At 44.4% G+C, this 25,517-nt stretch overlaps 1 protein-coding gene across 1 annotated transcript; it reads right to left on the bottom strand.

The window, feature by feature from the left end:
- Positions 1–20,421: 20,421 nt before the first annotated feature.
- On the bottom strand, positions 20,422–24,226 carry LOC138666355 (oocyte zinc finger protein XlCOF6.1-like). The gene is made up of 4 exons (XM_069754583.1): positions 24,219–24,226; positions 21,067–21,197; positions 20,759–20,879; positions 20,422–20,701 (listed from the first exon to the last, which is right to left on the bottom strand). The coding sequence occupies exons 1-4, from the start codon at positions 24,224–24,226 to the stop codon at positions 20,422–20,424; spliced, it is 540 nt and encodes a 179-aa protein (XP_069610684.1).
- Between the last annotated feature and the right edge of the window lie 1,291 nt (positions 24,227–25,517).

Here is a 25,517-nt window from a genome sequence, read left to right as displayed (position 1 = left end):
TTTTACACATGAATATAGATCCCAGTGCCTGAAGGAGAGTTTCCGCTCCTTCAGACCCTGGGATCCATTACAGGATACCTTCCGATATTTGTGTCCCATTCACTTGTATTGGTATCGGATATCGGTATCGGCGATATCCGATATTTTTCGGATATCGGCCGATACCATCCGATACCGATACTTTCAAATATCGGACGATATCGCTCAACACTAGTTACCACATTTTGAGAGCTATAATTTTTCCTTATTTTGGTCGACAGAGTCATGTGAGGTCTTGTTTTTTGCGAGACGAGTTGACATTTTTATTGGTAACATTTTCGGGCATGTGACATTTTTTGATCGCTTTTTATTCCGATTTTTGTGAGGCAGAATGATCAAAAACCAGCTATTCATGAGGACACATGGTGGAGAGCTCCTCCAGCAAAAAGGAGATAAAAGGTCTTCCCCTAGACCTTAATCAATCTCAGACCACCAGAAATTTCCTAGCAACGAACCTGGATTAAGGGAGACCCTCAGCATGTGCCCCGGAGACGTCACAGAGAGACCCTGCAGCACAGCGCATCGAGCGCAAGCCGGCACAGAGAAGACTCCTCAGGCTCAGCAAACGGCACAGGGAGGCCCGGCGGGTGACGTGTGGCGAGGTGAGCGGCGGCAGCAAGAAGTTTGCGGACCCCCGCCGAGCTAAGGGGGTAGTGAAGGGGAGACCCTCCCGCCCTTGTATTCCCCGCGGCACCCACAGAGAGAGCACTGCGGGCGTGCTTACCCGGAACCCCTGCAGGCAGGCGGCGCGTGGTGAGGAGAGCGGCGGCAGCAAAAAGTGAGGGAGAGGCGGTCACATCCTTTGATCCCCCGAAGCACCAACAGAGAGATCGCCGCGAGTGCGCTCAGCTGGAATTCCTGGAGACCCTGAAGAGTGCGCTCTCCCAGAGAGGAAGGCAAGTAAGGTGGGATGGATACTAGTGGGATAGGAGAACCCCCGGGACACCCGCCATTGTGCCGTCAGTGCCGACTGTTTTCCCGCCACTGGGAGGGTGGACGCCATCTTAGGGACGGAGCACCTCATAGAGAAGCACCATATCAGGGTGGGCGCACCCAAGGTACTCGGCACTGCTGCATTTTACTCTGCATACCATCCTTGCTGCAGAAGCGGAGCAGACACCCTACCATAGCCCCTTACTGGGCTGTCATTGTGCCTTATCTACATTACATCAGAAAACAGAACCTCAGCACTCTAACAAGCTTACAATTTACAAACTCAGACCTCTGGTGACACCTAGTGCTGGAATTGTGTATAACATCTAGAGGTCCCTTTTTCCTGGATCAGGACATTGTATATGCCCCACTAACTTAAAGATTATAATTAAATGCACCTCGGAGGGGGCTTGCTAATGGGGGCTCTGCCTGATGTGGTGATCGCTGCACCCCCATGTTCCCCTGAACTCTACCACGGGCAATTAATAGCAGCAGACATATATGGGTAAAACTAAGAAGACTTCTGGGCAACCCATAAGCTTACACAAGGAGCCTCCTATAGAGGACATGGAACGGTTCTTAAACCAGCCACTTCAAACAAGGAACACCAGATCAGCAATGTCGCAAACCCCGCATAAAAATAGTTCCTCTTCAAAAGAGCCACAGACCTCACATATCTCCCCTAAAAAATCAACAGACAACAGTGGTGGAGATGGAGACTTGCCTGAGGACATGAATATAGCTGAACTGAGTAAATACATTAAAGCTCTTCCAACCAAAACGGACCTGGAAAGTTTTGCGTGCAGGCTTGAGAACTCGTACAAAAAGGAGATACATAATTTGCAGACAGAATTCACATCGCGTATAGAGGATGTGGAAAAGACTCAGGAGAATATCTCACAGGAACTTCAGGCACACAGAGAAATCTTAATGAACCACACCATGAAACTGGAGGAAATGTCATCTGGTCTTGAAGACCTGGAAAATCGCAATAGGCGTAACAATATCCGTATACGTGGCCTACCAGAATCTGTCCGTCCTCAGGACCTAGATCGTACAGTTCAGAGAATATTTGTGGACATCCTCGGCGACCAGGAGGACAACACCATCGAGTTCGACAGGATTCATAGATCCCTTGGTCCTAAACCCACGTTTGAGTCGCGCCCAAGAGACGTCATCTGCAGGGTGCATTACTTCAGAGTTAAGGAGACCATCATGATGGCCTCTAGGAAAAAAGGTCCCCTACAGTTTGAAGGTCAACCAATCCTACTCCTATCAGATCTTTCCAGGCGCACTCTATTCTTGCGCAAAGCTCTGAAACCCTTGCTGGAGGTTCTCAAGGAAAGAGATATCCCCTATAGGTGGGGGTTCCCATTTCAACTATCAGCATCCAAAAGGTGGCAAAAGCGCATATTTCCGCCGGATTGGGGATCTGGCTAACTTCCTAGGCACGTTTGAACTTCCACTAATAGATCTTCCAGATTGGCCTCTGGCTCCGACACTTCCAGATGCTCCTCCAAGGTGGCTCAAGGTTCCCCGTTCCAAGAATCGTCATACCACCGAAGGCTCCTCAGATCCTCCATGAAGTTTTTCTCTCTTCTCTTGTTTCATTTTCTTCTTAGTTTCAATTAGTTTTTATTCATTGCTGCAATATACTCAGATACTCTGCTGCAGTTGAGTGGTCTCATGAACACTTATTGTTAAACGGCTGAGTCTCCTGGTGGGGCGGTCTGTCTTACCATGGGCTCGCCATGGAGGTTTGATTCTATTCTCTGGGCACCTAGGCGCGTGGTGTCCTGCCTGTCATCGGTGAATTTGTCCTTGTTCCCTCTCCCCTAAATTCCCACCCTTTCCCTCCCTCCCCCCCCTTTTTTTTTTTTTTTTTGTGTTCTCTGATGACATGCAGGACATCTCGCCGGTGCAGGGACTATTAATATGTTTAACCAGACGTTACATGTTTGCAAGTTCTCGTTTATGGGACCTACCAAGTTGGGGGGGGTCAGTGTTTCCCTTGGCTTCCCTTACTCACCTAAGGTGCACGGGTGAAGGGAGGGGAGGAGACTTCTCCTTCTCCATTCTTTTGCCCTAACTACACAGATGTATAGTCTGACCTGGTGCGTCAATCCCAACGCACCTTCTTTTATGTTTTCCATGTTCTATTATTTCTTCTCTACCCCGCCTTTTTCCCTTCCCTCCTATTGTCTCTTCCCCTCTACCCCTGGCTGTCGCGTGGTCTGGCGGATGGGGCGCATGGTATTGCGGAATGGCGTAAAGGTATTTGATAATGGATGAAATTAAATTTTGCTCCTTCAATGTTAAGGGGCTAAATATACCGGAAAAAAGACGACGGGTCCTATTTGATAGTCACAAACAGGGGGTATCTGTGTTACTGCTCCAAGAGACACATTTCAAAACTGGTGTGGTGCCACACTGTATCACGAAAAATTATCCTAAATGGTATCACTGCCCAAATCCATTTTCAAAGTCAAAAGGTGTCTCAATAGCCTTCCACAAATCTTTTGTGCCTGAGATCTTATACTCACAAATTGACAAAAACGGCAGATATATCTTCTTACTCATCACATGGGCAGCACATAAACTTGTAATCGCTAACGTATATTTTACAAACCAGGGGCAACAGAAATTTGGAGCCGAATGCAAAAGACGCCTCGAGGAGTTTGCTGGTTCCTCTCCTGTGATACTTGGAGGTGACTTTAATATTCCCATGAACCCTGCGGTGGATGTCTCTTCGGGTAAGTCTTCATATCCTGCATCTTCTATTAAAAAAATAAGATCCCAGCTGCGCAACATGAGACTGGTAGATGTCTGGAGGGTTCTTAACCCAACAACTAAGGACTATAGCTTCTTCTCAAAAATACATAACACTTACAGTAGAATAGACTACTTTTTCGTTTCTCATAAGTTGCTTGACATGCAGGTAAAGGCGGACGTGGGGTCGATACTGTGGTCAGATCACGCTCCTATTTACCTAACAATCTCACTTCATTCTGCCTCAAGACCAGGTTTCTCCTGGCGTCTGAATGAAAACTTGCTACAAGATCCCATATGTAAATCCAAGATTGATCAAACAATCACAGATTTCCTGACTGACCACGAGGAAGACACCACATCCCCCACTGTAAAATGGGAAGCTTTGAAAAGTGTAATAAGAGGCGTCCTCATCTCTCATGGCGCTAGGTTAAAAAAAAGAAAGAGCGGCGGAAATACTTAGCTTAACAAAACAAATCCACCAATTAGAAAACAAACATAAACGAGACCTTGAAGCCAGCACATTTGCTAGACTCTCCTCGGCCAGACAAAAACTGCTATCTATAATAGACCAAAAATCCAAATGCCTCAGAGAAAGACTGAAGAGCCGCTTTTACCAGCTCGGCAATAAAAGTGGTAGACTCTTGGCCAGAGCTCTCAATCAACGTAATCCCAATACCTACATTCCTTTTATTAAAAACAAAGAGGGGAAGAAAGTGTTTAATACCAGAGATATTCTTTCCAACTTCAGCGAATACTACAAATCTCTATATAACATAGCGGGTCACTATAAAGAGGCTCCACTACATTCTCTCCGTAATAAAATCAAATCATATTTACAGGAACATAAACTACCCACTCTGCCTGAAGGGGATCTACTTGATCTTGAAAAGGAATTCTCAGTGGAGGAGGTTTCTGAAACCATCAGCGCCCTGAAACAGGGCAAGAGCCCGGGCCCTGATGGATTCTCAGCAGGCTTTTACAAGTCATTCAACACACTGCTAAGTCCAATACTTCTGAAGGCTTGTAATTTTGTCTCTCTTGGGGGCTCGTTCCCTACACAGGCACTCATCGCTCACATAACAGTTCTACCTAAGCCGGGCAAGGATCCTTCTACGTGCGATAATTACCGTCCGATCTCTTTAATAAACCTGGATATTAAAATATATGCAAAAATGTTAGCCAATAGATTATGCCCCCTTTTACCAAAACTAATAAACCAGGACCAGGTAGGCTTCGTTCCAGGGCGAGAGGCGAGAGACAACACAATCTGAACCATCTCTCTAATTGACAGAGCGGGCAGAGAGGGGGACCCCCTGTGTATCATGTCAATTGATGCTGAAAAGGCCTTTGACCGGGTCCATTGTGAATTTATTTCTCAGACCCTAGAGGAAATTGTCCTAAAAGAAAACATGCTGCGTAGGATCTCTGCCCTGTATTCTTCTCCTAGTGCTCAGGTCAAGGTAAACAGCACACTATCGGATATGTTCCCGATCAGAAATGGTACAAGGCAGGGGTGCCCACTCTCTCCCCTCCTATATATCCTAACAATGGAGCATTTAGCTGTGGCCTTGAGAAACAACCCATCAATTAATGGTATAAAACTTTGTTCTGAAGAACATAAGCTAGCACTTTTTGCAGATGACATTCTGTTATATATTACGGCCCCCTCTACGAGTCTACCAAACATCATTTCGGAGCTACATAAATTCGGTTACCTAAGCAACTTCAAAATAAATTCCCAGAAATCCGAAATCCTAAACATTTCACTCCAACTCCCTTTAGTAGATCAACTTAGGAAGACCTTCCCATTTAAATGGTGCTTTGATTCCCTTACTTATTTAGGTATTAAAATTACAAGCAAAACATCTAAACTGTTTGAAACCAACCTAGCACCAACCCTACAGAAAACAAACTCAGACTTGGAGAAATGGCACAGGCTCCAATTGTCCTGGCTGGGTAAGATCAATGCAGTTAAGATGGACCTCCTGCCTCGCCTCTTATATTTTTTTCAAACAATCCCCCTATACCTACCGGCTTCTTTCTTTTCCCGCCTCAAACAAATGATTACTCGTTTTATTTGGTCTCATAATCGGGCACGTATTTCATATACAATATTAAGTAGATCCAAACTGACGGGTGGATTGGGTCTCCCGGATCTCGCGATTTATAGTTATGCATCAATGGGAACTTGTATCCTAGACCTTTATCACAGTAAAAACAACAAAAAATGGGTAAACCTAGAAAACGATCTTAATGGATGGACAGGAGGCAGGGGGCTGGGACCAGGCACCTACATACCCTTCCTCACGCGAAACATATTGCTCCTTATTAAAAACCGAAACAAAGATCTTCAGATTACAACTCTCCCGGGCCCCTTAATTCCAATTTATGACAATTCTGCTTTTCCGGCGGGGCTGAATAGAGAGACATTTCTAAATAAGAGAAAAGACTCCAAACCCATCATCCACGACTACTTAAAAGAAACTGGGATGAAGTCCCTTCGGGAATTATTCCCAGAGGAGGAATCACACTCTGTTGATTGGTTCTTCTATGAACAACTAAAAAGTTATATCCACTCAATCTCTAAACAAGCCAATATCAGCAGGCCGCTAACTCCCTTTGAGATGCTTTGCATATCAGCAAATCCCCTGGACCATACTGTCTCGCTGCTGTATAAAATCTTCCAAGAGGGGAGGGCTCCACTGCAGGGTTGTTTTTCTCGAAATGGGAGGGCAAACTGGGGAGGCCCTTGTCATCTGAAGACAGGGGAAAAATTCTTCTCTTCTCGTCTAGATCGTCATTATGCGCGGTATCACAGGAGAGGAGCTATAAGATTCTAGCAAGATGGTACAGATGCCCCGCCATGGTGCATGCGGTGTTCCTCACGACCCCTGACACCTGCTGGAGATGTCTAAAGGAGATAGGCTCTTACATGCATATCTGGTGGGATTGCCCCCCCCATAAAGGATTTGTGGTTGGCTATCTTTGAACTTCATAATAAGCTGTCTATCATACAGATCCAACCTTCACCAAGTATAGCATTGTTGTCTCTGTGCGACTTGTCAATATCCAGGTTCAAGAGGGGTATCCTCAGACACTTTCTTACCGCAGTCAGAAACCTAATCCCTCGGTTTTGGAAACAAGAAAAATTTCCTTCTCGTACAGAATTTGTGGCAGAACTTAATAACATCTATAGATTGGAGCAGCTGATAAACCAGTCACCAGGTAACGCAGAAAAAACCTACAACGTATGGGCACCCTGGATCGTTTTTAGGGAAACTCCTGAACTAGACCTCTGGGTTTCCAGAACCCGACACATTGTATAGCCTATTTTCGTGTACTTCCGGGCCGTTTCTTGCCGTGCGTTCTGTCCGCTGGGGTACGGAGGCAGTCACACTCCTTCCCTGAATTTCCTACACCCTTTTCCATCCCTCTCTTCTTCTTCCTGTCCTTCTTTCTTTCCCCTTTCTGACTTTCTATGTTTGTCTTCCCCATATCCAGTTTGATTATATATATAGTATTTTAAATGAATACAAAAGAACCTATCAATGGTTACCAACTATCCCGGCTGTTTTCTATTGTTATTATCTTATAATCTTGGGACAGCCAATAGCATTATTAACCAGACAGTTAAAGTATAAGACTTAACAATGCTCCTCTTGTTCGACTTGTAATTACTGCCTACCATTGCACAGATTTACCAGTTTGTACTGTTTACCTTCATTCTTTATTGCTGTGACCAATAAAATGATTTATACAAAAAAACAGCTATTCATGAATTTCTTTTGGGGGAGGCGTTTATACCGTTCCGTGTTTGGTAAAATTGATAAAGCAGTTTTATTCTTTGAGTCAGTACGATTACAGCGATATCTCATTTATATCATTTTTTTATGTTTTGGCGCTTTTATACGATAAAAACTATTTTATAGAAAAAATAATTATTTTTTCATCGCTTTATTCTCAGGACTATAACTTTTTAATTTTTTTGCTGATGATGCTGTATGGCGGCTCGTTTTTTGTGGGACAAGATTATGTTTTCAGCGGTACCATGGTTATTTATATCTGTCTTTTTGATCGCGTGTTATTCCACTTTTTGTTTGGCAGTATGATAATAAAGCGTTGTTTTTTGCCTCGTTTTTTTTTTTTTTCCTTATGGTGTTCACTGAAGGGGTTAACTAGTGGGGCAGTTTTATAGGTTGGGTCGTTATGGATGCGGCGATACTAAATATGTGTACTTTTATTGTTTGTTTTTATTTAGATAAAGAAATGTATTTATGGGAATAATATTTTTTTTTTCTTTATATAGGAACTTTTTTTTAATTTTTTTTTTTACACATGTGGAAATTTTTTTTTTTACTATTTTACTTGGTCCCGGGGGGGACATCACAGATAGCTGATCTGACAGTTGACACAGCACTCTTTCAGATCAGCGATCTGACTTACAGAGCTGCAGGCTTACCAAGCGCCGGCTCTGAGCAGGCTCTGTGAAACCACCTCCCTCCCTGCAGGACCCGGATGCCGCGGCCATTTTGGATCCGGGCCTGCTGTGAGGAAGGAGGTAGGAGACCCTCAGAGCAACGCGATCACATCGCGTTGCTGCTGGGGTCTCAGGGAAGCCCGCAGGGAGCCCCCTCCCTGCGCGATGCTTCCCTATACCGCCGGCACACCGCGATCATGTTTGATCGCGGTGTGCTGGGGGTTAATGTGCCGGGGCAGTCCGTGACTGCTCCTGGCACATAGTGCCAGATGTCAGCTGCGATAGGCAGCTGACACCCGGTCGCGCTCCCCCCGTGAGTGCGGCCGATCGCGTATGACGTACTATCCCGTTGGTGGGCATACGGGCCCACTCCACCTCGACGGGATAGTACGTCATATGTCAGAAAGTGGTTAAAAAGTAGCCAAGCGAACCGTAGACAAACAATAACCAAACCGCATGTTAATTTCAATTCATCTGATCCAGATTCATCAGATGTTAACCACAGTATGTCTGATGTCTCCTCTGGAGAAACTGCTTCTGTTGGAAAGAAAAAGTTTTTTCGTCATTCAAAAAACGTAAGAGGAGCGGCGGCAGGAAACATCGCAGAAGGATCTGGAATCATGACTCATCACAGGAGACGCCTTTTCAAATGAATATCTCCACAAATGATAATGTGGACGCTGTGGATGGCCCCAAATTTGTCTACCTCAGTCATGAGCCTGTAGTGAAGGAGGCATTTCGTGCTTTGATAATCCAGCCACCACATTGGTGTGTAGTATGCTTGATGTTGTGGCTATGGCATTGCAGCATAGATACCCATCTGAGGCGGACTGGCCGCCCACTGAAAAACCATGGTTTACGTTGAAAGATTGTGCTCAGAGGCTGAAAAAGGAGGTCATGAAAAATGCTATTTCAGCAAACACCTATGATGATTCTATGCAAGTTGTTGTAAGTGTATCTGTTAGAAATCGTATCATTAGAAACGCCCCTCCAGCTTATAAACATGTCATGATGACGCTAATGGTAAAGCAGACTGGGAAAACAATCGCCAGTACATTGGAGGCAATTCGACAGTTAAGGGATCTGGGAGATTGGGGTCCCAAACAAAAGGGTAATTTTCCTGCTGAAGAGCAGAATGATGTCAAAAGTAATTACAATCCTAGGACCCGTATTACCCGAAAATATATGTTTAGGGCCTTAATAAAGGATGGCGTCCACAGGGATAAAATAGATGGGATTGGAACTGAAGCAATGTGGAAATTGTATCAAAAGAGAGGACTTAATAAAAAGTCAGCTGTGTCACATAATGAAATGACTGCAGTAAAAGATTCTGAATCTCCACAGTGGGGGCCAGACAGGACACGGGGAGAGAGAGGGCCCGCTCCCTTTTCGTCTCCATCAAAGCCCACAGCACCGGGGATTGAGGATCTTTATGCTGAAGTCAAATCCTTGATACAGGAATTCAAAGCCCAACTGAGGGGGCTGTCACTATCTCCTACCAAGATGCCTTCATCTAAAATGGAGGATCAATGGGGAGGGAAAATGCGAGTGATTAACTAGCTGGCCACACCCCACAAATGGATAGACGCCCTCATGTAGATTTAGTGATTAACTGGAAAAATAAAAACAGCCAACATGTTAAAGCTTTGGTAGATACAAGGGTGATTTATGTAAATCCAAAACAATTCAGTGGGCGCAAGGTTATAATTACAGAATTTATTAGAGACCCGTGTGCTTGCGCCTACTACTACTGAATGGAACAATCCTGTAGTGTGGGGAAAGTTGTGGCAAGATTTCTGGGTAATTGTACAAAGAATTAAAGTGACTGTGTTTAATGTTTATGATTATTGTGCTTCAGATATACTGGAAAGACTTTTCAGCTCAGTAACAGATGAACATTCCAAAATATCGGTCTCTGAATCCAGTTCAAAGACTGACACCGCTGAGGGACTGCTCGGATTGACTCAGTGGGCACACCAGAAATATGGACACCTGGGAGAAAAAGCTACTTACCAATGGGCAGAGACCAGAGGGTGCCCATCAGGTTAGATTTGCTAAAGTATTTGGATTCTTACATCCTACCAATGATGGTGTAAAAAATCTGTGGGACAAAGGTCCTTCCGAACATGCAGAAGTAATTGCTCGTGGAGTAAATAATGTGCTGATAGTTATGAAACCCGGGCAAGAGAAGTGGGAACACGTCCCAACAGACAGGTGTTATCTCAGAGAATAATTTATATTTTCCCTTTAGATCAAAACCTGGAAATGGTGGATCGTTGCAGCCACGGTGTGCATGGTCCTTTCAAGTTCCATCACTACCCAAGAGATCTTCAGACCGAACACCAAGAGACCAACCATGGAAAGTGGAGCTTAATGAAGACCAAACAGAATCTATGGATGTACTTGGCTAAGTTGATGAACACCAGCCATTTTTGTATGACAAAGACTACTACTGCTACAAATATATTAGAAACGTGTCTGGTGGCAGTACGGACCCCTTTACAGTTATGGACAAAGCTGATAGGCGTATTAACTCAAGATGAAGACATAGAAGAAGATGTGACTTAAAACTTCACATATAATAGTAATCTTGCTATAATTTGTGCATGCATTGCTTTGTGCTGTTGTATACAGTGCACACTTCCATTAGGCTAGGTTCAGATTGCGTTAGTGCAATCCGTTTAGCGCCTAGCGCTAGCGGATTGCGCTAACGCAATGTGTTGTAAAGGGGTCGTGTTAAACATCCCCGCTCTTGCAGATCTCCGATCTGCGAGAGCAGGGAACGGACCGCGGGCGCGCCTCGGACGCTGCAAGCAGAGTCCGCAGCGCGCCACAAAACACCGAAAATGACACGCGCTAGTGATGCGCGTCCCCATTGCTGGTAATGGGCGTGCTAACGGACGCGCTGCACGGCATTAATTTTGCCGTGCAATGCTGTCCGTTAGCGCGGTCCCGTTAACGCAATGGGAACCTAGCTTTATTATCCTTATGCCAATCATCCACTAAAACCATCCCTTTAGGATATGGTACTTTGTATAAACAATGTTTGGCTCAAAATAGCCAAGGGTGGATTGTAATGTGAATATAAAATGGCTATTTTGAGTCCATTTTGAAATATACTGAACGCATTCAGACCATTACAGAGTAGGATTTCTTGTCATACATTTACAGACAGACAATGCTCATTGTGACAATCTTGAGAGCTGTTTATTGTCTGAAGACCTTTCAGCTTACAAACAGTTCTACTGTATATAAAGAAGTATTTCTTCTTTTTTACAGTTTTTTTAGCATAATATAGGCACTATATCACTTTAATAGTAATTAGCATCTTGCACTCAATGCACTACACCTTATATATATATATATATATCAATATGTATATAAGAGTTATATATAAACACATAATTACTGTTCTTTTAGTGAAATTAGGCACTATATCACTTTATATGAAACCAGAACACATGAGCTATATCACTATATCACTTTAATTTCAATTATACATAGCGAGTCCATCGATGAATTTTGGCACAAATGTCTTGTGGCATGCTCGCTTGGCACTTAGCCCTTTACCCTGAAGGGGCCAACACGCCCGTCTCCTGCCCCTGTTGTATAATTTATTATCTAATTCTCTTTATTAACTGGCCCCCTCTTGCTGTTGCCGTCACGTCTCTTGTTGGCAGAGTTTCCTATTTCCATGGCCGTGCGCATGCGCCCGCCTCCCGTCCTGCTCAGTTCCGGATGTGCTCAGGTCTGGACCACTTGCGTACCAGCATGCGTTCCAGTGAGCGCAGGTCCGGAAGTGAACTTCACTTCATGAAGCGGGCAGCGGTGCATGCGCCGAACAGGTCAGGTAACCACTCTGCATCACTCCCGGTCACATGGTTCCGTTCACTCTTCTCATTGGCGTTTAGTCATGATAAAAACTCCGCATTTACCCACCCCAGACACGCCCCCGGAACAAGCTTGTTGCGAAACGCGCGTTGGGGTGAGGTGGAACGCTGTGCTGACTGCAGGTAGATATCATTATATAGTCTGGATTGTGTACACTGGTATTTTATGCATTACGGCCATGCTTAGGCAGCTAGAGGTGTACCGGACAATATGAGATTATGGAGCCACTACCGTGCATTTGATATTATTGAATGATGTACTGCACTTAGCCTTCCACCTTATGTTAGGGTGCTTAGGCATTTTATGCATTTTACAATTTTTCCAATAAAAGCTTTAATTCACTTTATTCTGGATCTCTTCGTTTTGGTTACCTATCTGGGTGACCGTTGTTTTTCATAGTGTATTTGGAAGTGCCTGCTTTATTATTTGGACGTTGGTTATCATATCTGTATTTGGACTGTTTTCTTAAAACAGTATTTTTGTCCATATATTGTAGAAAAAATATGCTAAAATCTAGCCTTTGGTAAAGAATAGACTTTCTTTACCTGTATAGCAATTAACTAGTTTACCTTGTTACTTTTCTTAGGCTACGTTCACACTAGCGTTGTGCGCCGCTGCGTCGGCGACGCAACGCACAACGCACGCATAAACGCAGCAAAATGCACGCAAAACCGCTGCGTTTTGCGACGGATGCGTCGGTTTTTGCCGAAATTTGGACGCAAGAAAAATGCAACTTGTTGCGTTTTCTTGGTCCGACGCTAGCGGCAAAAAAGACGCATGCGTCGCACAACGCAAACTAGCATAACGCTAGTGTGAACGTTACCTTAGACCATCTATTGTGATGGATCTGAAAGCCAAAGAAAGCTCTTGGCGTATTAAGGCTTTGGATATTTTTAAACAGAGCACCGTAACAGTTTCGCAGGATGTCTCGAAGGATTATCGGGAAATTATGCACCGCTACAGGAATGTTTTATATCGTAAAACCAAGCTATGGTGGAATCAGACCACACTAGAGAATTATTTGTCAAAAAGGATAATACCGAGAGGGCTAAGGGTCCAGTTGTATCCAACTTTTGAATTACATGATGAGAGTTTGATAAAAAGATGGACAACGGCAGCAACCACATGCTCCTGTGAGTTCATCCAAATCCTCATTGAGAAAAATACTCTCTCCTTGTCAGAAATGGATGAAGAGTTAGAGAAAATACAAAGCACACTGAATAAAGATGTACCCAAGGACACCTTGGACAAATGGCTTAAGGAATTAGAGATCGATACCATTAAGTGGAAGGAAGAGGTGAGCCAGGGAAAACTCAAAAAATTTAAACGGGATGTAACTGATTATGACACAGACAAGGTGTACAAATGGCAAAATAGAAAAAGAGGTGTTCCCAGTAAGAATAGATCTAGGGAGCCTTCTGTGGCATCAAGCACCTCAGGCACAGAAAGCCATACCACAACTAGTGACATTGAGGATTGAAGGGACTTTAATCTGAGAACTGGAGCGCGTAAGAAACAGTTTCCGGATATGTTCAAGAGGACATATAAGCGCCAGAAGAACAAGGATCAGTATAAGGTAGTTAATTTGTCACAGCATGAAATGACACCTATCCAAGAGTGAGTATTAGAACGAGGTCTCAATTTCTCCCCTTCCTCCCGAATAGATGCATTCGTAGTGGTGAAGGACACTCACTTGTTGTCCAGAAAAATAATTCTGAAGAAACTGCACTATAAAAATACATCATCGGACACTTTTACTACACCTGAGGAGATTGAGGCATTGGAGAACCTTCTCTCTTTGGAGGAGGAGAATGCGGCCATTGAGGTGAGTAACATCCCTAGCCATCTCTACAGTAGATCCAAGAAATTTCCTGCATTGGGCCTATGCCCAGCAGTTGAAGTGTTCAAAAAATTGGTAACAAGGGATATTGAACATCTGGCGGGAAGATGTAAGAACCCATCCAATTTGGATAAGATGGAACGTATGGCGTTGGAGGAGCTACAATCCTGGAAGGATGTGGTTTACAAGCCAGCGGATAAAGGGGGCAACCTCATCATCTGGCTTCGCCAGATGTACGAGAAGCAGGCTAACAAACTACTAGAGGATACGATATGTTATCGTAAGGTGACATCTAACCCTTTACCTTCCTTCCAGGAAAAACTTGTGAACATCATGGATAAATCATTTATGGAGGGTATCATTTCTAAGAAACTATTGGATACCATAAAGAAACTCCATCCAAGGCTCCCCACGTTCTACATCATTCCGAAATTACACAAGAATCCCATGGATCCACCCGGACGACCAATTGTTGCAGGTATTGGTGGACTATGCGAAATAGTGTCTGACATTGTAGATTATGTTTTGAAGCCGATAGTCTCTACTCGTACATCAAGGATACTACAGCGGCCCTCCAACGTATCGACCAATTACAGGTGGAGGAGAATGTCATCATGGTAACGGCGGATGTAGAGGCGCTATATACGTCCATCCACCATACAGATGGCATTAAGGCCACAAGATGGTTCCTGCAATCCAGCAGTGTCCATCCCCAAATTGCCGACCTAATTTTGGTTTTGTTGGAGTTTATTTTAAACCATAATGTTTTTACATTTAATAACATTTTTCTCCAGCTACAATGTACGGCAATGGGGGCTTCCTGTGCCCCGGCTTATGCCAATTTATTTTTGGGGGCATGGGAAAGAAGCATCTTTCAGGCAGATCTCATCCAGGATATGAACAATGTTCACAACTGGATGAGATATATAGATGACATACTGTTTTTTTGGGAGGGCACTTTGGAGGGACTGTATGGATTCATGAATGTCTTACATAATAATGACATCAATGTTAAGCTAACGTTCCGTACTGGCAGAGACCTGGGCTTTCTGGATTTGAGGATTGTGGTGACACAGGATGGCCATTTAAGCACCGACGTATATAGGAATCCCACGGCCACGAACGTGCTCTTACAGGCTGATTCTTCTCACCTCAGATCAACTATCAGAGGAATTCCCATCGGACAGTTCCTATGACTAAGGAGGATATGTTCTGAGGATATTCAATTTGAGAATCAAGCCAAAGACCTTACTCGCAGATTTGAGGCAAGAGGGTACAGTGCCCGATGTATTAAAAGAGGATATATGAGGGCCAAGAGGACCACTCGGAATGTACTTCTATACAGACAGAGGAATGAGATCAAGGAAAAAGAAGATAAACAGGTGAGATTTATCTCAACTCATAATTGCCAGTGGCAAATGCTGACCAATATTATCCGGAATCACTGGGAAGTATTAATGGTCGATCCCATCTTGAAAAAGGTGCTACCTCAAGCTCCATCTTTTGTGGCAAAGCGTTCTCCGAATCTCAAAGATGCTTTAGTAAGGAGCCATTATGTGGTCCCCAAGTCAGGACCTTCTAGACCTGTAGGTGGAGACCGTAAAGGGTTTTTTCCTTGTGGTTTGTGCAAGGGATGTCTTAACCACACTAGGTCCACGGAATTTTGTAATTTTGATGGATCAAGATCATATAAAATTAGGAAGTACCTGAGCTGTAATTCCCGGGGGGTAATCTATCATGCCCAATGCCCTTGTGGGAAAATATATATAGGGCTAACCACCAGGGAACTTAAAATTAGAACAAGGGAACACGTTAGGGACAACAGTAAAGCAAGGACGGTAGAAGATGAAACCACCTTGAAGACCCTGCCCAGGCATTTCAAGAAATATCATGATGGACAGTCTAGAGGTTTGAGAATCAAAGGCATTGACCAAATCAACATAGATATACGTGGTGGTGACTTGGGTAGGACCTTGGCCCAATTAGAGAGCAGGTGGATCTATAGGTTGGGGGCTATGACCCCACAAGGACTTAATGAGACCTTAGGATTCGCCTCATTCCTGTAAACATCAATATGATTCGGATGCATTCCCCTATATCCTTACGGGATATTCTTTTATGAGATTGGGTTGGGGTTTTTTTCTTTATCATTTTCATATTTTAATTATGTATAGTTTATTTTTTTGTGATTTTAACTCTACTTTATTAGTTTCCAGGAATATATGATGCATGAGTGTTTGTCCTTCGTGTTGCCGTGGTGAACTGCAGAGGGGATTATTCCTTGAGTAGGGTGGATCTGGGACAATTATGTCTCATAATGAAGATGAAATTTAAAGATTGACATCATCCTGGGAAATAGGATCATCGCATACCTTGGTTGAAGATATTATCCCTCCAATAACAATGCATGGACTGCTCTAACAACTCAAGGATGATTTATTCCCTCTAACAGTATGACGATCGGATTGATTTAGGACTCATGCCTTTCTTGTTTCACCATTGGGGAGGTTTCTTTTGGCTTGCGGGAGGGTGCAGCGTTATTGTTTGGGAGACATAGAGATAGGGGATGTTAGGGCTAGCGGAACGCACCAAATAATAAGACAGATAGAGTATGGTGCGTTCGCAGCCCGGGGTCCACCGTGCAGAGATGGAACCTGCTGCCAAGCAATGACGGACTATATGGCTGTACAAAGTAAATACACACACGGGTTAACCTCACCCTGTGTGAAGGAAGTGAACCCTGTTGCGTCACAGGGCCGCGGTACCGCACCAAGAGCGCAAGCAAGGAGACTCAGAACTCAATCCCAAGGCACAGGATTTGAATACATAGACCTCATGCGCTCGACACCGCTACTGGGGTGTCAGAGTGACAGGATTAGAAGCACGAGAGTTCATGCAGTGCCGCACTGGCGAACGCCACTAACCACCCAGGCTTGGGTCAGGAAAGCGCTGTGAAAGCACACGGCGCCGCACTGGCGGTCAAAGCAATAAGACGCTGTATTGTGTGTTTACGTGCTGATGGCTAAGTCGGGCACTTCATGCCACAGCAATTTGTTACTTACGCCATTCCTTTCCGCCCCGCCCATTTTCTTCGTCCTCCTACTGCCGGAATCGGCGCCTGCGCAGTCCGCGCTTTCCGGGGCCATTTTCTTGAAGACACACCCGCGCTTTCCGGGGCCATTTTCTTGAAGACACACGGCAGCAGGAGGACGAAGAAAATGGGCGGAAAGGAATGGCGTAAGTAACAAATTTCTGTGGCATGAAGCTGTGGCACTTCATGCCACAGCAATTTGTTACTTACGCCTCCTGATTCCTTTGTCCTGCTGCCGGAATCGGCACCTGCGCAGTCTGCGCTTTCCGGGGCCATTTTCTTGAAGACACACTGCAGGTGTGTCTTCAAGAAAATGGCGCCGGAAAGCGCGGCCTGCGCAGGTGCCGATTCCGGCAGCAGGAGGATGAAGAAAATGGGTGGAAAGGAATGGCGTAAGTAACAAATTGCTGTGGCATGAAGCTGTGGCACATCATGCCACAGCAATTTGTTACTTACGCCACCTGATTCCTTTCCGCCGCCATTTTCTTGGTCCTGCTGCTGGATCGGCACCTGTGCAGTCCGCGCTTTCCGGCGCCATTTTCTTGAAGACACTGTAGGTGTGTCTTCAAGAAAATGGCGCCGGAAAGCGCGGACTGCGCAGGCGCCAATTCCGCCAGCAGGAGGACCAAGAAAATGGTGGCGGAAAGGAATCAGGTGGCGCAAGTAAATTGCTGTGGCATGAGGCTGTGGCACTTCATGCCACAGCTATTTGTTACTTACGCCACCTGATACGGGGCATATATTATGGAGCAGCGTATGGGGCATATGGATGGGAGCAGCAAATTAAAGAACGGTGGCGCAGGATGGGAGCAGCACATGACAGAATGGGGGCGCAGGATGGGAGCAGCACATGACAGAATAGGGCAGCACATGACATATCGGGGGTGCAGGATTGCAGCAGCACATGACAGAACGGGGGTGCAAGATGGAAGCAGCACATGACAGAACGGGGGCGTAGGATGGGAGCAGCACATGACAGAACGGGGGCGCAGGATGGGAGCAGCACATGACAGAACCGGGGCGCAGGATGGGAGCAGCACATGACAGGATGGAGGCACAGGATGGGAGTAGCACATGACAGAACGGGGGGCGCAGGATGGGAGCAGCACATGACTGAAAGGGGGCACAGGATGGGAACAGCACATGACAGAACGGGGGCGCAGGATGGGAACAGCACATGACAGAATGGGGGCGCAGGATAGAGCAGCACATCACAGAACGGGGGTGCAGGATGGCAGCAGCACATGACAGAACGGGGGTGGAAGATGGAAGCAGCACATGACAGAACGGGGGCGCAGGATGGGAGCAGCACATGACAGGATGGAGACCATATACCAATATAAATGCTCGCCACCCGGGCGTAGAACAGGTTCAATAGCTAGTATATATATATATATCAATATGTATATAAGAGTTATATATAAACACATAATTACTGTTCTTTTAGTGAAATTAGGCACTATATCACTTTAATTTCAATTATACATAGCGAGTCCATCGATGAATTTTGGCACAAATGTCTTGTGGCATGCTCGCTTAGCACTTAGCACTTTACCCTGAAGGGGCCAACACGCCCTGTCTCCTTCCCCCTGTTGTATCATTTATTATCTAATTCTCTTTATTAACTGACCCCCTCTCGCTGTTGCTGTCACGTCTCTTGTTAGCAGAGTTTCCTATTTCCATGGCCATGCGCATGCGCCTGCCTCCCGCCCTGCTCAGTTCCAGATGCGCTCAATTCTGGACCGCTTGCGTACCAGCATGCGTTCCAGTGAGCGCAGGTCCGGAAGTGATCTTCACTTCAGGAAGCGGGCAGCGGTGCATGCGCCGAACAGGTCAGGTAACCTCTCTGCATCACTCCCGGTCACATGGTTCCATTCACTCTTCTCATTGGCGTTTAGTCATGATAAAAACTCCGCATTTACCCACCCCAGATACGCCCCCGGAAGAAGCTTGTTGCGAAACGTGCGTTGGGGTGAGGTGGAACGCTGTGCTGACTGCAGGTAGATATCATTATATAGTCTGGATTGTGTACACTGGTATTTTATGCATTACGGGTATGCTTAGGCAGCTAGAGGTGTACCGGACAAATATGAGATTATGGAGCCACTACCGTGCATTTGATATTATTGAATGATGTACTGCACTTAGCCTTCCACCTTATGTTAGGGTGCTTGGGCATTTTATAATTTTTCCAATAAAAGCTTTAATTCACTTTATTCTGGATCTCTTCGTTTTGGTTACCTATCTGGGTGACCGCTGTTTTTCATAAAGCAGCACCCCCCATATGCAGATTATGTAGGATAAGGCAGCACCCTCCATAGGCAGATTCTGTAGGATAAGGCAGCACCTTCCATAGGCAGATTCTGTAGGATAAGGCAGCACCTTCCATAGGCAGATTCTGTAGGATAATGCAGCACCTTCCATAGGCAGATTCTGTAGGATAAGGCAGCACCCCATAAAAAAGCAATACTCACCTCTCTTCCTCCTTCCATCGCTGCTCCCTGCTCCAGCTCATCTGACAGCAGGCACTGGGTGGTGACGTCATCGCGCCAGCTGTCAGAGACGCTGACAGGGGGATGATGAGGGAAGGAGTGCAACGCAGCGCTCTTTCCCTCATCATCGTGGTCAGCTGTATCGGCTGATTTCCGGTACAGCTGACCTTGCGATGAGAGGCGGGGGCCCACTGCTGGCACCGGGCCCCCGCCTGCTCAGGGGCCCCATAATGACCGGGCACCAGAGCAGGGAGATCAATTCTCCCTGATCTGCCACAGAATGTAACTGTATCGGCGCAATGCAGTTACAGTAGCGTAGCTCTGGGTAAGCCCCTCTCTGAGCTCCGGGCCCGGGGCGCCCGCACCCTCTGCCCCCCCGGTAGCTACGCTACTGGTGAGGTGACATATACACACTCACTCTCCAAGCCTCTCATTTCTATGCGTTTCATCGTCCTCACCAAAGGCGACTCATCAGGAGACTATTTCATATTGACCTATATTCAAGCGAGAGTAGACAAAAAAACTAAAATCATGTATCATGTTATCCGAAACAGTCAGAAAATCAGTCACACATTGGCAAATCCCAGACCTCAAACTATATACTTTGTAAGTTTATAAGCTACTCCAGTGTCAGGAATAGATGAGTCGCCTTTGGTGAGGAGGATGAAACCCGTAGAAATGAGAGGCTTGGAGAGTGAGTATGTATACGTCACCTCACCCTATATACTGAACTGTGGAGTACATGTTTTTTCTATTAGTCACCTACTGACTAACCTTCAGGGGGTGAATTATGAATATAGTTTTACATTTGGAATTAATAAAGTTTAGTTTTATCCTTTTGTCAGCAAACATGAGGAATGACCAGAGACAACTGATTTCAGAAGATTCAATTGTGGCTTCTCCTGCTCTGATGTCTAACAAGAAGCTCTTTCCATTTAAAACATTTCCCACATTCTGAACAGGAAAAAGGCTTCTCTCCTGTGTGAGTTCTATGGTGCCTATCAGGATTCCTTTTCTGGTTAAAACATTTCCCACATTCTGAACAGGAAAAAGGCTTCTCTCCTGTGTGAGTTCTATGGTGCCTATCAGGATTCCTTTTCTGGTTAAAACATTTCCCACATTCTGAACAGGAAAAAGGCTTCTCTCCTGTGTGAGTTCTTTGGTGTCTAACAAGAAGCTGTTTCCATGTAAAACATTTCCCACATTCTGAACAGGAAAAAGGCATCTCCCCTGTGTGAGTTCTATGGTGCTTAATCAAATCTGTTTTTTGGATAAAATATTTCCCACATTCTGAACAGGAAAAAGGCTTCTCCCCTGTGTGAGGTCTATGGTGCTTAACCAAATCTGTTTTTTTGGATAAAACATTTCCCACATTCTGAAGAAGAAAATGGCTTCTCCTCTGTGTGGGTTCTTTGGTGTTTAACAAGATTATCTTTGAGGGTAAAACATTTCCCACATTCTGAACAGGAAAAAGGCTTCTCTCCTGTGTGGGTTCTATGGTGATTCACCAAATCTGATTTCTTGATAAAACATTTCCCACATTCTGAACAGGAAAAAGGCTTCTCCCCCGTGTGAGTTCTATGGTGCATAACAAGCAGTAATTTATATGCAAAACATTTTCCACATTCTGAACAGGAAAAAGGCTTCTCCCCCGTGTGAGATCTATGGTGATTAACCAAAGAATATTTCTGGATAAAACATTTTCCACATTCTGAACATGAAAAAGGCTTCTCCCCTGTGTGAGTTCTTTGGTGTATAAAAAAATGTGATTTCTTGTTAAAACATTTCCCACATTCTGAACATGAAAAGGACTTCTTTGCTTTAGGAGCAGTTTGATTTTTAATGCCTCTTTTGTGACTTTGATTTTCCTTAGTAGTCAGTAATGAATCAGAAGATGGGACCTGTTTCATAGGATCAGATGACAGATCTTTGCCGTGACTGGATGACAATATATCTGGAGTAACGGCATTCACTTCAGTTGTATCTTGTGGGATCTCAAGATCATCAGATATTAAAATTGAAGATGTCAGCTGTCCCTCTGATCTCCTGGCACAGTCATCTGCTAAGATAATAAACAATTATTATTTTTTAATAAAATATCCTTGAGTTTTATTTTTTTGAACATTTCTACTTAAACTGTCCATAAAAATGGCAAGCTATATAAAAAAAACTTTAATTGCACTATGTAACAATTATATTTTTCCTGGGTAGACAGTGTGTTTTCTTAACCATAAAACAAATAGAAAATAGTTGTTGTTCCAGCAAAACTTTGCTTCTGTGATCAAGACAATGAAATTTTGAAATTTTTCTGTTTTCGGTAAAAATCTCGATTCTTATTCAATACTGAGTAGTCTTCTAGAATATTCTTGAACTGCTAGAAATGTGCAGAGCTTTCTACAATTTTCCAGAATTATCTAGAAAATTCTAGAAACTTTTAGAACTTTCAAGAATATTCTAGGACTGTTCAATAGTAGTCATACAAGTATAAAAGCACAGATGACTCGAACCAACATTTCAGTTTGTTATTGCTGAGTAAGAGAATAACGAATCGTAAAGATCAATTATTTTTTTTAGATGGCATCAAGAGGTTGTTTGCGCCAAGCAGATGCATTTTGCTACGTGTGTGGACAATTTATAAAGACAAGAGCGAGAAAGTATTCCATGAAAGCATGTCGTAAGATGTGCGAGGCATACAATGCATATTTCGGCATGCCTGTCGGGGATCATGACAAGTCCTGGGCACCTCATTTCACATGTGAATATTGCAAGAAATCTCTTGAAGGTAAGGTGAACAATTGCTGCTTGTTTAGATGGCAGTGCTTTATTTTGTAGAATTTCAATGATTTAGATCTTGTACAGTTTAAGGAGTAGCAATTGACAATATTTTTACATATGTCAATGCACTATAGTAAAATAAGTATTAAGTGATGTGTAAAATTTCATGTTTTTAAATTTATATACAGGTCCTTCTCAAAAAATTAGCATATAGTGTTAAATTTCATTATTTACCATAATGTAATGATTACAATTAAACTTTCATATATTATAGATTCACTATCCACCAACTGAAATTTGTCAGGTCTTTTATTGTTTTAATACTGATGATTTTGGCATACAACTCCTGATAACCCAAAAAACCTGTCTCAATAAATTAGCATACCAAGAAAAGGTTCTCTAAACGACCTATTACCCTAATCTTCTGAATCAACTAATTAACTCTAAACACATGCAAAAGATACCTGAGGCTTTTATAAACTCCCTGCCTGGTTCATTACTCAAAACCCCCATCATGGGTAAGACTAGCGACCTGACAGATGTCAAGAAGGCCATCATTGACACCCTCAAGCAAGAGGGTAAGACCCAGAAAGAAATTTCTCAACAAATAGGCTGTTCCCAGAGTGCTGTATCAAGGCACCTCAATGGTAAGTCTGTTGGAAGGAAACAATGTGGCAGAAAACGCTGTACAACGAGAAGAGGAGACCGGACCCTGAGGAAGATTGTGGAGAAGGACCGATTCCAGACCTTGGGGAACCTGAGGAAGCAGTGGACTGAGTCTGGTGTGGAAACATCCAGAGCCACCGTGCACAGGCGTGTGCAGGAAATGGGCTACAGGTGCCGCATTCCCCAGGTAAAGCCACTTTTGAACCATAAACAGCGGCAGAGGCGCCTGACCTGGGCTACAGAGAAGCAGCACTGGACTGTTGCTAAGTGGTCCCAAGTACTTTTTTCTGATGAAAGCAAATTTTGCATGTCATTCGGAAATCAAGGTGCCAGAGTCTGGAGGAAGACTGGGGAGAAGGAAATGCCAAAATGCCTGAAGTCCAGTGTCAAGTACCCACAGTCAGTGATGGTGTGGGGTGCCATGTCAGCTGCTGGTGTTGGTCCACTGTGTTTCATCAAGGGCAGGGTCAATGCAGCTAGCTATCAGGAGATTTTGGAGCACTTCATGCTTCCATCGGCTGAAATGCTTTATGGAGATGAAGATTTCATTTTTCAGCACGACCTGGCACCTGCTCACAGTGCCAAAACCACTGGTAAATGGTTTACTGACCATGGTATTACTGTGCTCAATTGGCCTGCCAACTCTCCTGACCTGAACCCCATAGAGAATCTGTGGGATATTGTGAAGAGAAAGTTGAGAGACGCAAGACCCAACACTCTGGATGAGCTTAAGGCCGCTATTGAAGCATCCTGGGCCTCCATAACATCTCAGCAGTGTCACAGGCTGATTGCCTCCATGCCACGCCGCATTGAAGCAGTCATTTCTGCCAAAGGATTCCCGACCAAGTATTGAGTGCATAACTGAACATTATTATTTGATGGTTTTTTTGTTTGTTATTAAAAAACACTTTTATTTGATTGGATGGGTGAAATATGCTAATTTATTGAGACAGGTTTTTTGGGTTATCAGGAGTTGTATGCCAAAATCATCAGTATTAAAACAATAAAAGACCTGACAAATTTCAGTTGGTGGATAATGAATCTATAATATATGAAAGTTTAATTGTAATCATTACATTATGGTAAATAATGAAATTTAACACTATATGCTAATTTTTTGAGAAGGACCTGTAATTAATTATATCTGCTATGTTACAGTTTGGTACAGGGAAGAAAAGAGCCATGAAGTTTGCTATCCCGTGAATTTGGCGGCAACCGACCAACCACTCAAGCAACTTCTACCTCTGCATGTTGGATCCTGCCAAACGTCGCACAGCAAAGAATGCGCCTCAAATCGTCTATCCAGACATTACTTCTTCCATGGCCCCAGTATCGCACTGTCTCGAGATACCAGTTCCATCTTCCCCGAAGAGGGATCAGCCATCTTCAGGAAAAAAGCAGCAAGTCGGACAGCGAGGAAGATAATGGAGAGCAAGATTACGTTTTCATAGATGCGGTTGAGGAGAGAAGGCCATTTTTTCCTAACCAGAAAGACGTCAATGATCTAATCAGAGACCTTTGTCTTACCAAGTCCAATGCTGTGCTTCTGACATCCAGGCTCAAGCAGTGGACCATGGTGGATGAAAGTGTGCAAGCCACAGATCAAAGAAAGCATCACCAAACATTTTCCAACTTCTTCTGTTGAGAAGATGGGTTGTGCTTCTGCAACAATGTGGCTGGTCTTTTTGAGGCTATAGGTATCACTTGTAACCCGAGTGAATGGCGCCTATTCATAGACAGTTCCTCCCGGAGCCTCAAAGCCGTGCTGCTTCACAACAGAAACTACTACTTGTCTTCCCCTATGGCTCACTCTTTGTATCTCAAAGAGGACTACACCAGTATCTAGATGTTGCCGAGTGCCTTGAAGTATGACGACTATGGATGGGAGGTCATCGGAGACTTTAAAATGGTGGTATTCCAGATGGGCCTTCAAGGCAGTTTCACAAAATTTCCTTTGCCTCTGGGACAGCCGTGACACTAAGGCACACTATCACAGAAAGGACTGGCCACAGCGGACCAAGTTCTCTGTGGGGAAGAGCAACATCAAGTGGGAGCCGCTGATGGAACCTCTGAAGGTGCTGATGCCACCACTGCACATCAAGTTAGGCCTCATCAAGAAATTTGTCATGTCTCTTGACAAGGAGTCAGCAGCTTCAAGTACCTCCAAGGTCTCTTTCCAAAGCTGTAAGAGGCAAAGGTCCAAGGCTGCTATCTTCGTCGGACTGCAAATCAGGAAGATCATAGAATGTGACGAGTTTGCCAAGCTGCTGAACAGGACAGAGAAAACAGCTTGGAACAGTGTCGTTGCAGTGGTTCATGGCTTCCTGGGTTATCACAAGGCTGAAAACTATGTGTAGTTGGTTCAGACTCTCAAAGAATTTCGCCATAATGGAATGCAGAATGTCTCTCAAAGTCCATATCCTTGACGCTCATCTTGACAAGTTCAAGGAGAACATGAGAACTCAGAGGAGCAAGGCGAGCGCTTTCATCAAGATATATTGGACCTTCAACGTTTGTTACCAAGGACAGTATAACAAAAAC

Source organism: Ranitomeya imitator, chromosome 2 (genome assembly GCF_032444005.1).
Source record: "Ranitomeya imitator isolate aRanImi1 chromosome 2, aRanImi1.pri, whole genome shotgun sequence".
NCBI lineage: Eukaryota > Metazoa > Chordata > Amphibia > Anura > Dendrobatidae > Ranitomeya > Ranitomeya imitator.
Note: the sequence above shows the minus strand (reverse complement) of the source record. Positions and strands in the feature narration are given on the sequence as shown.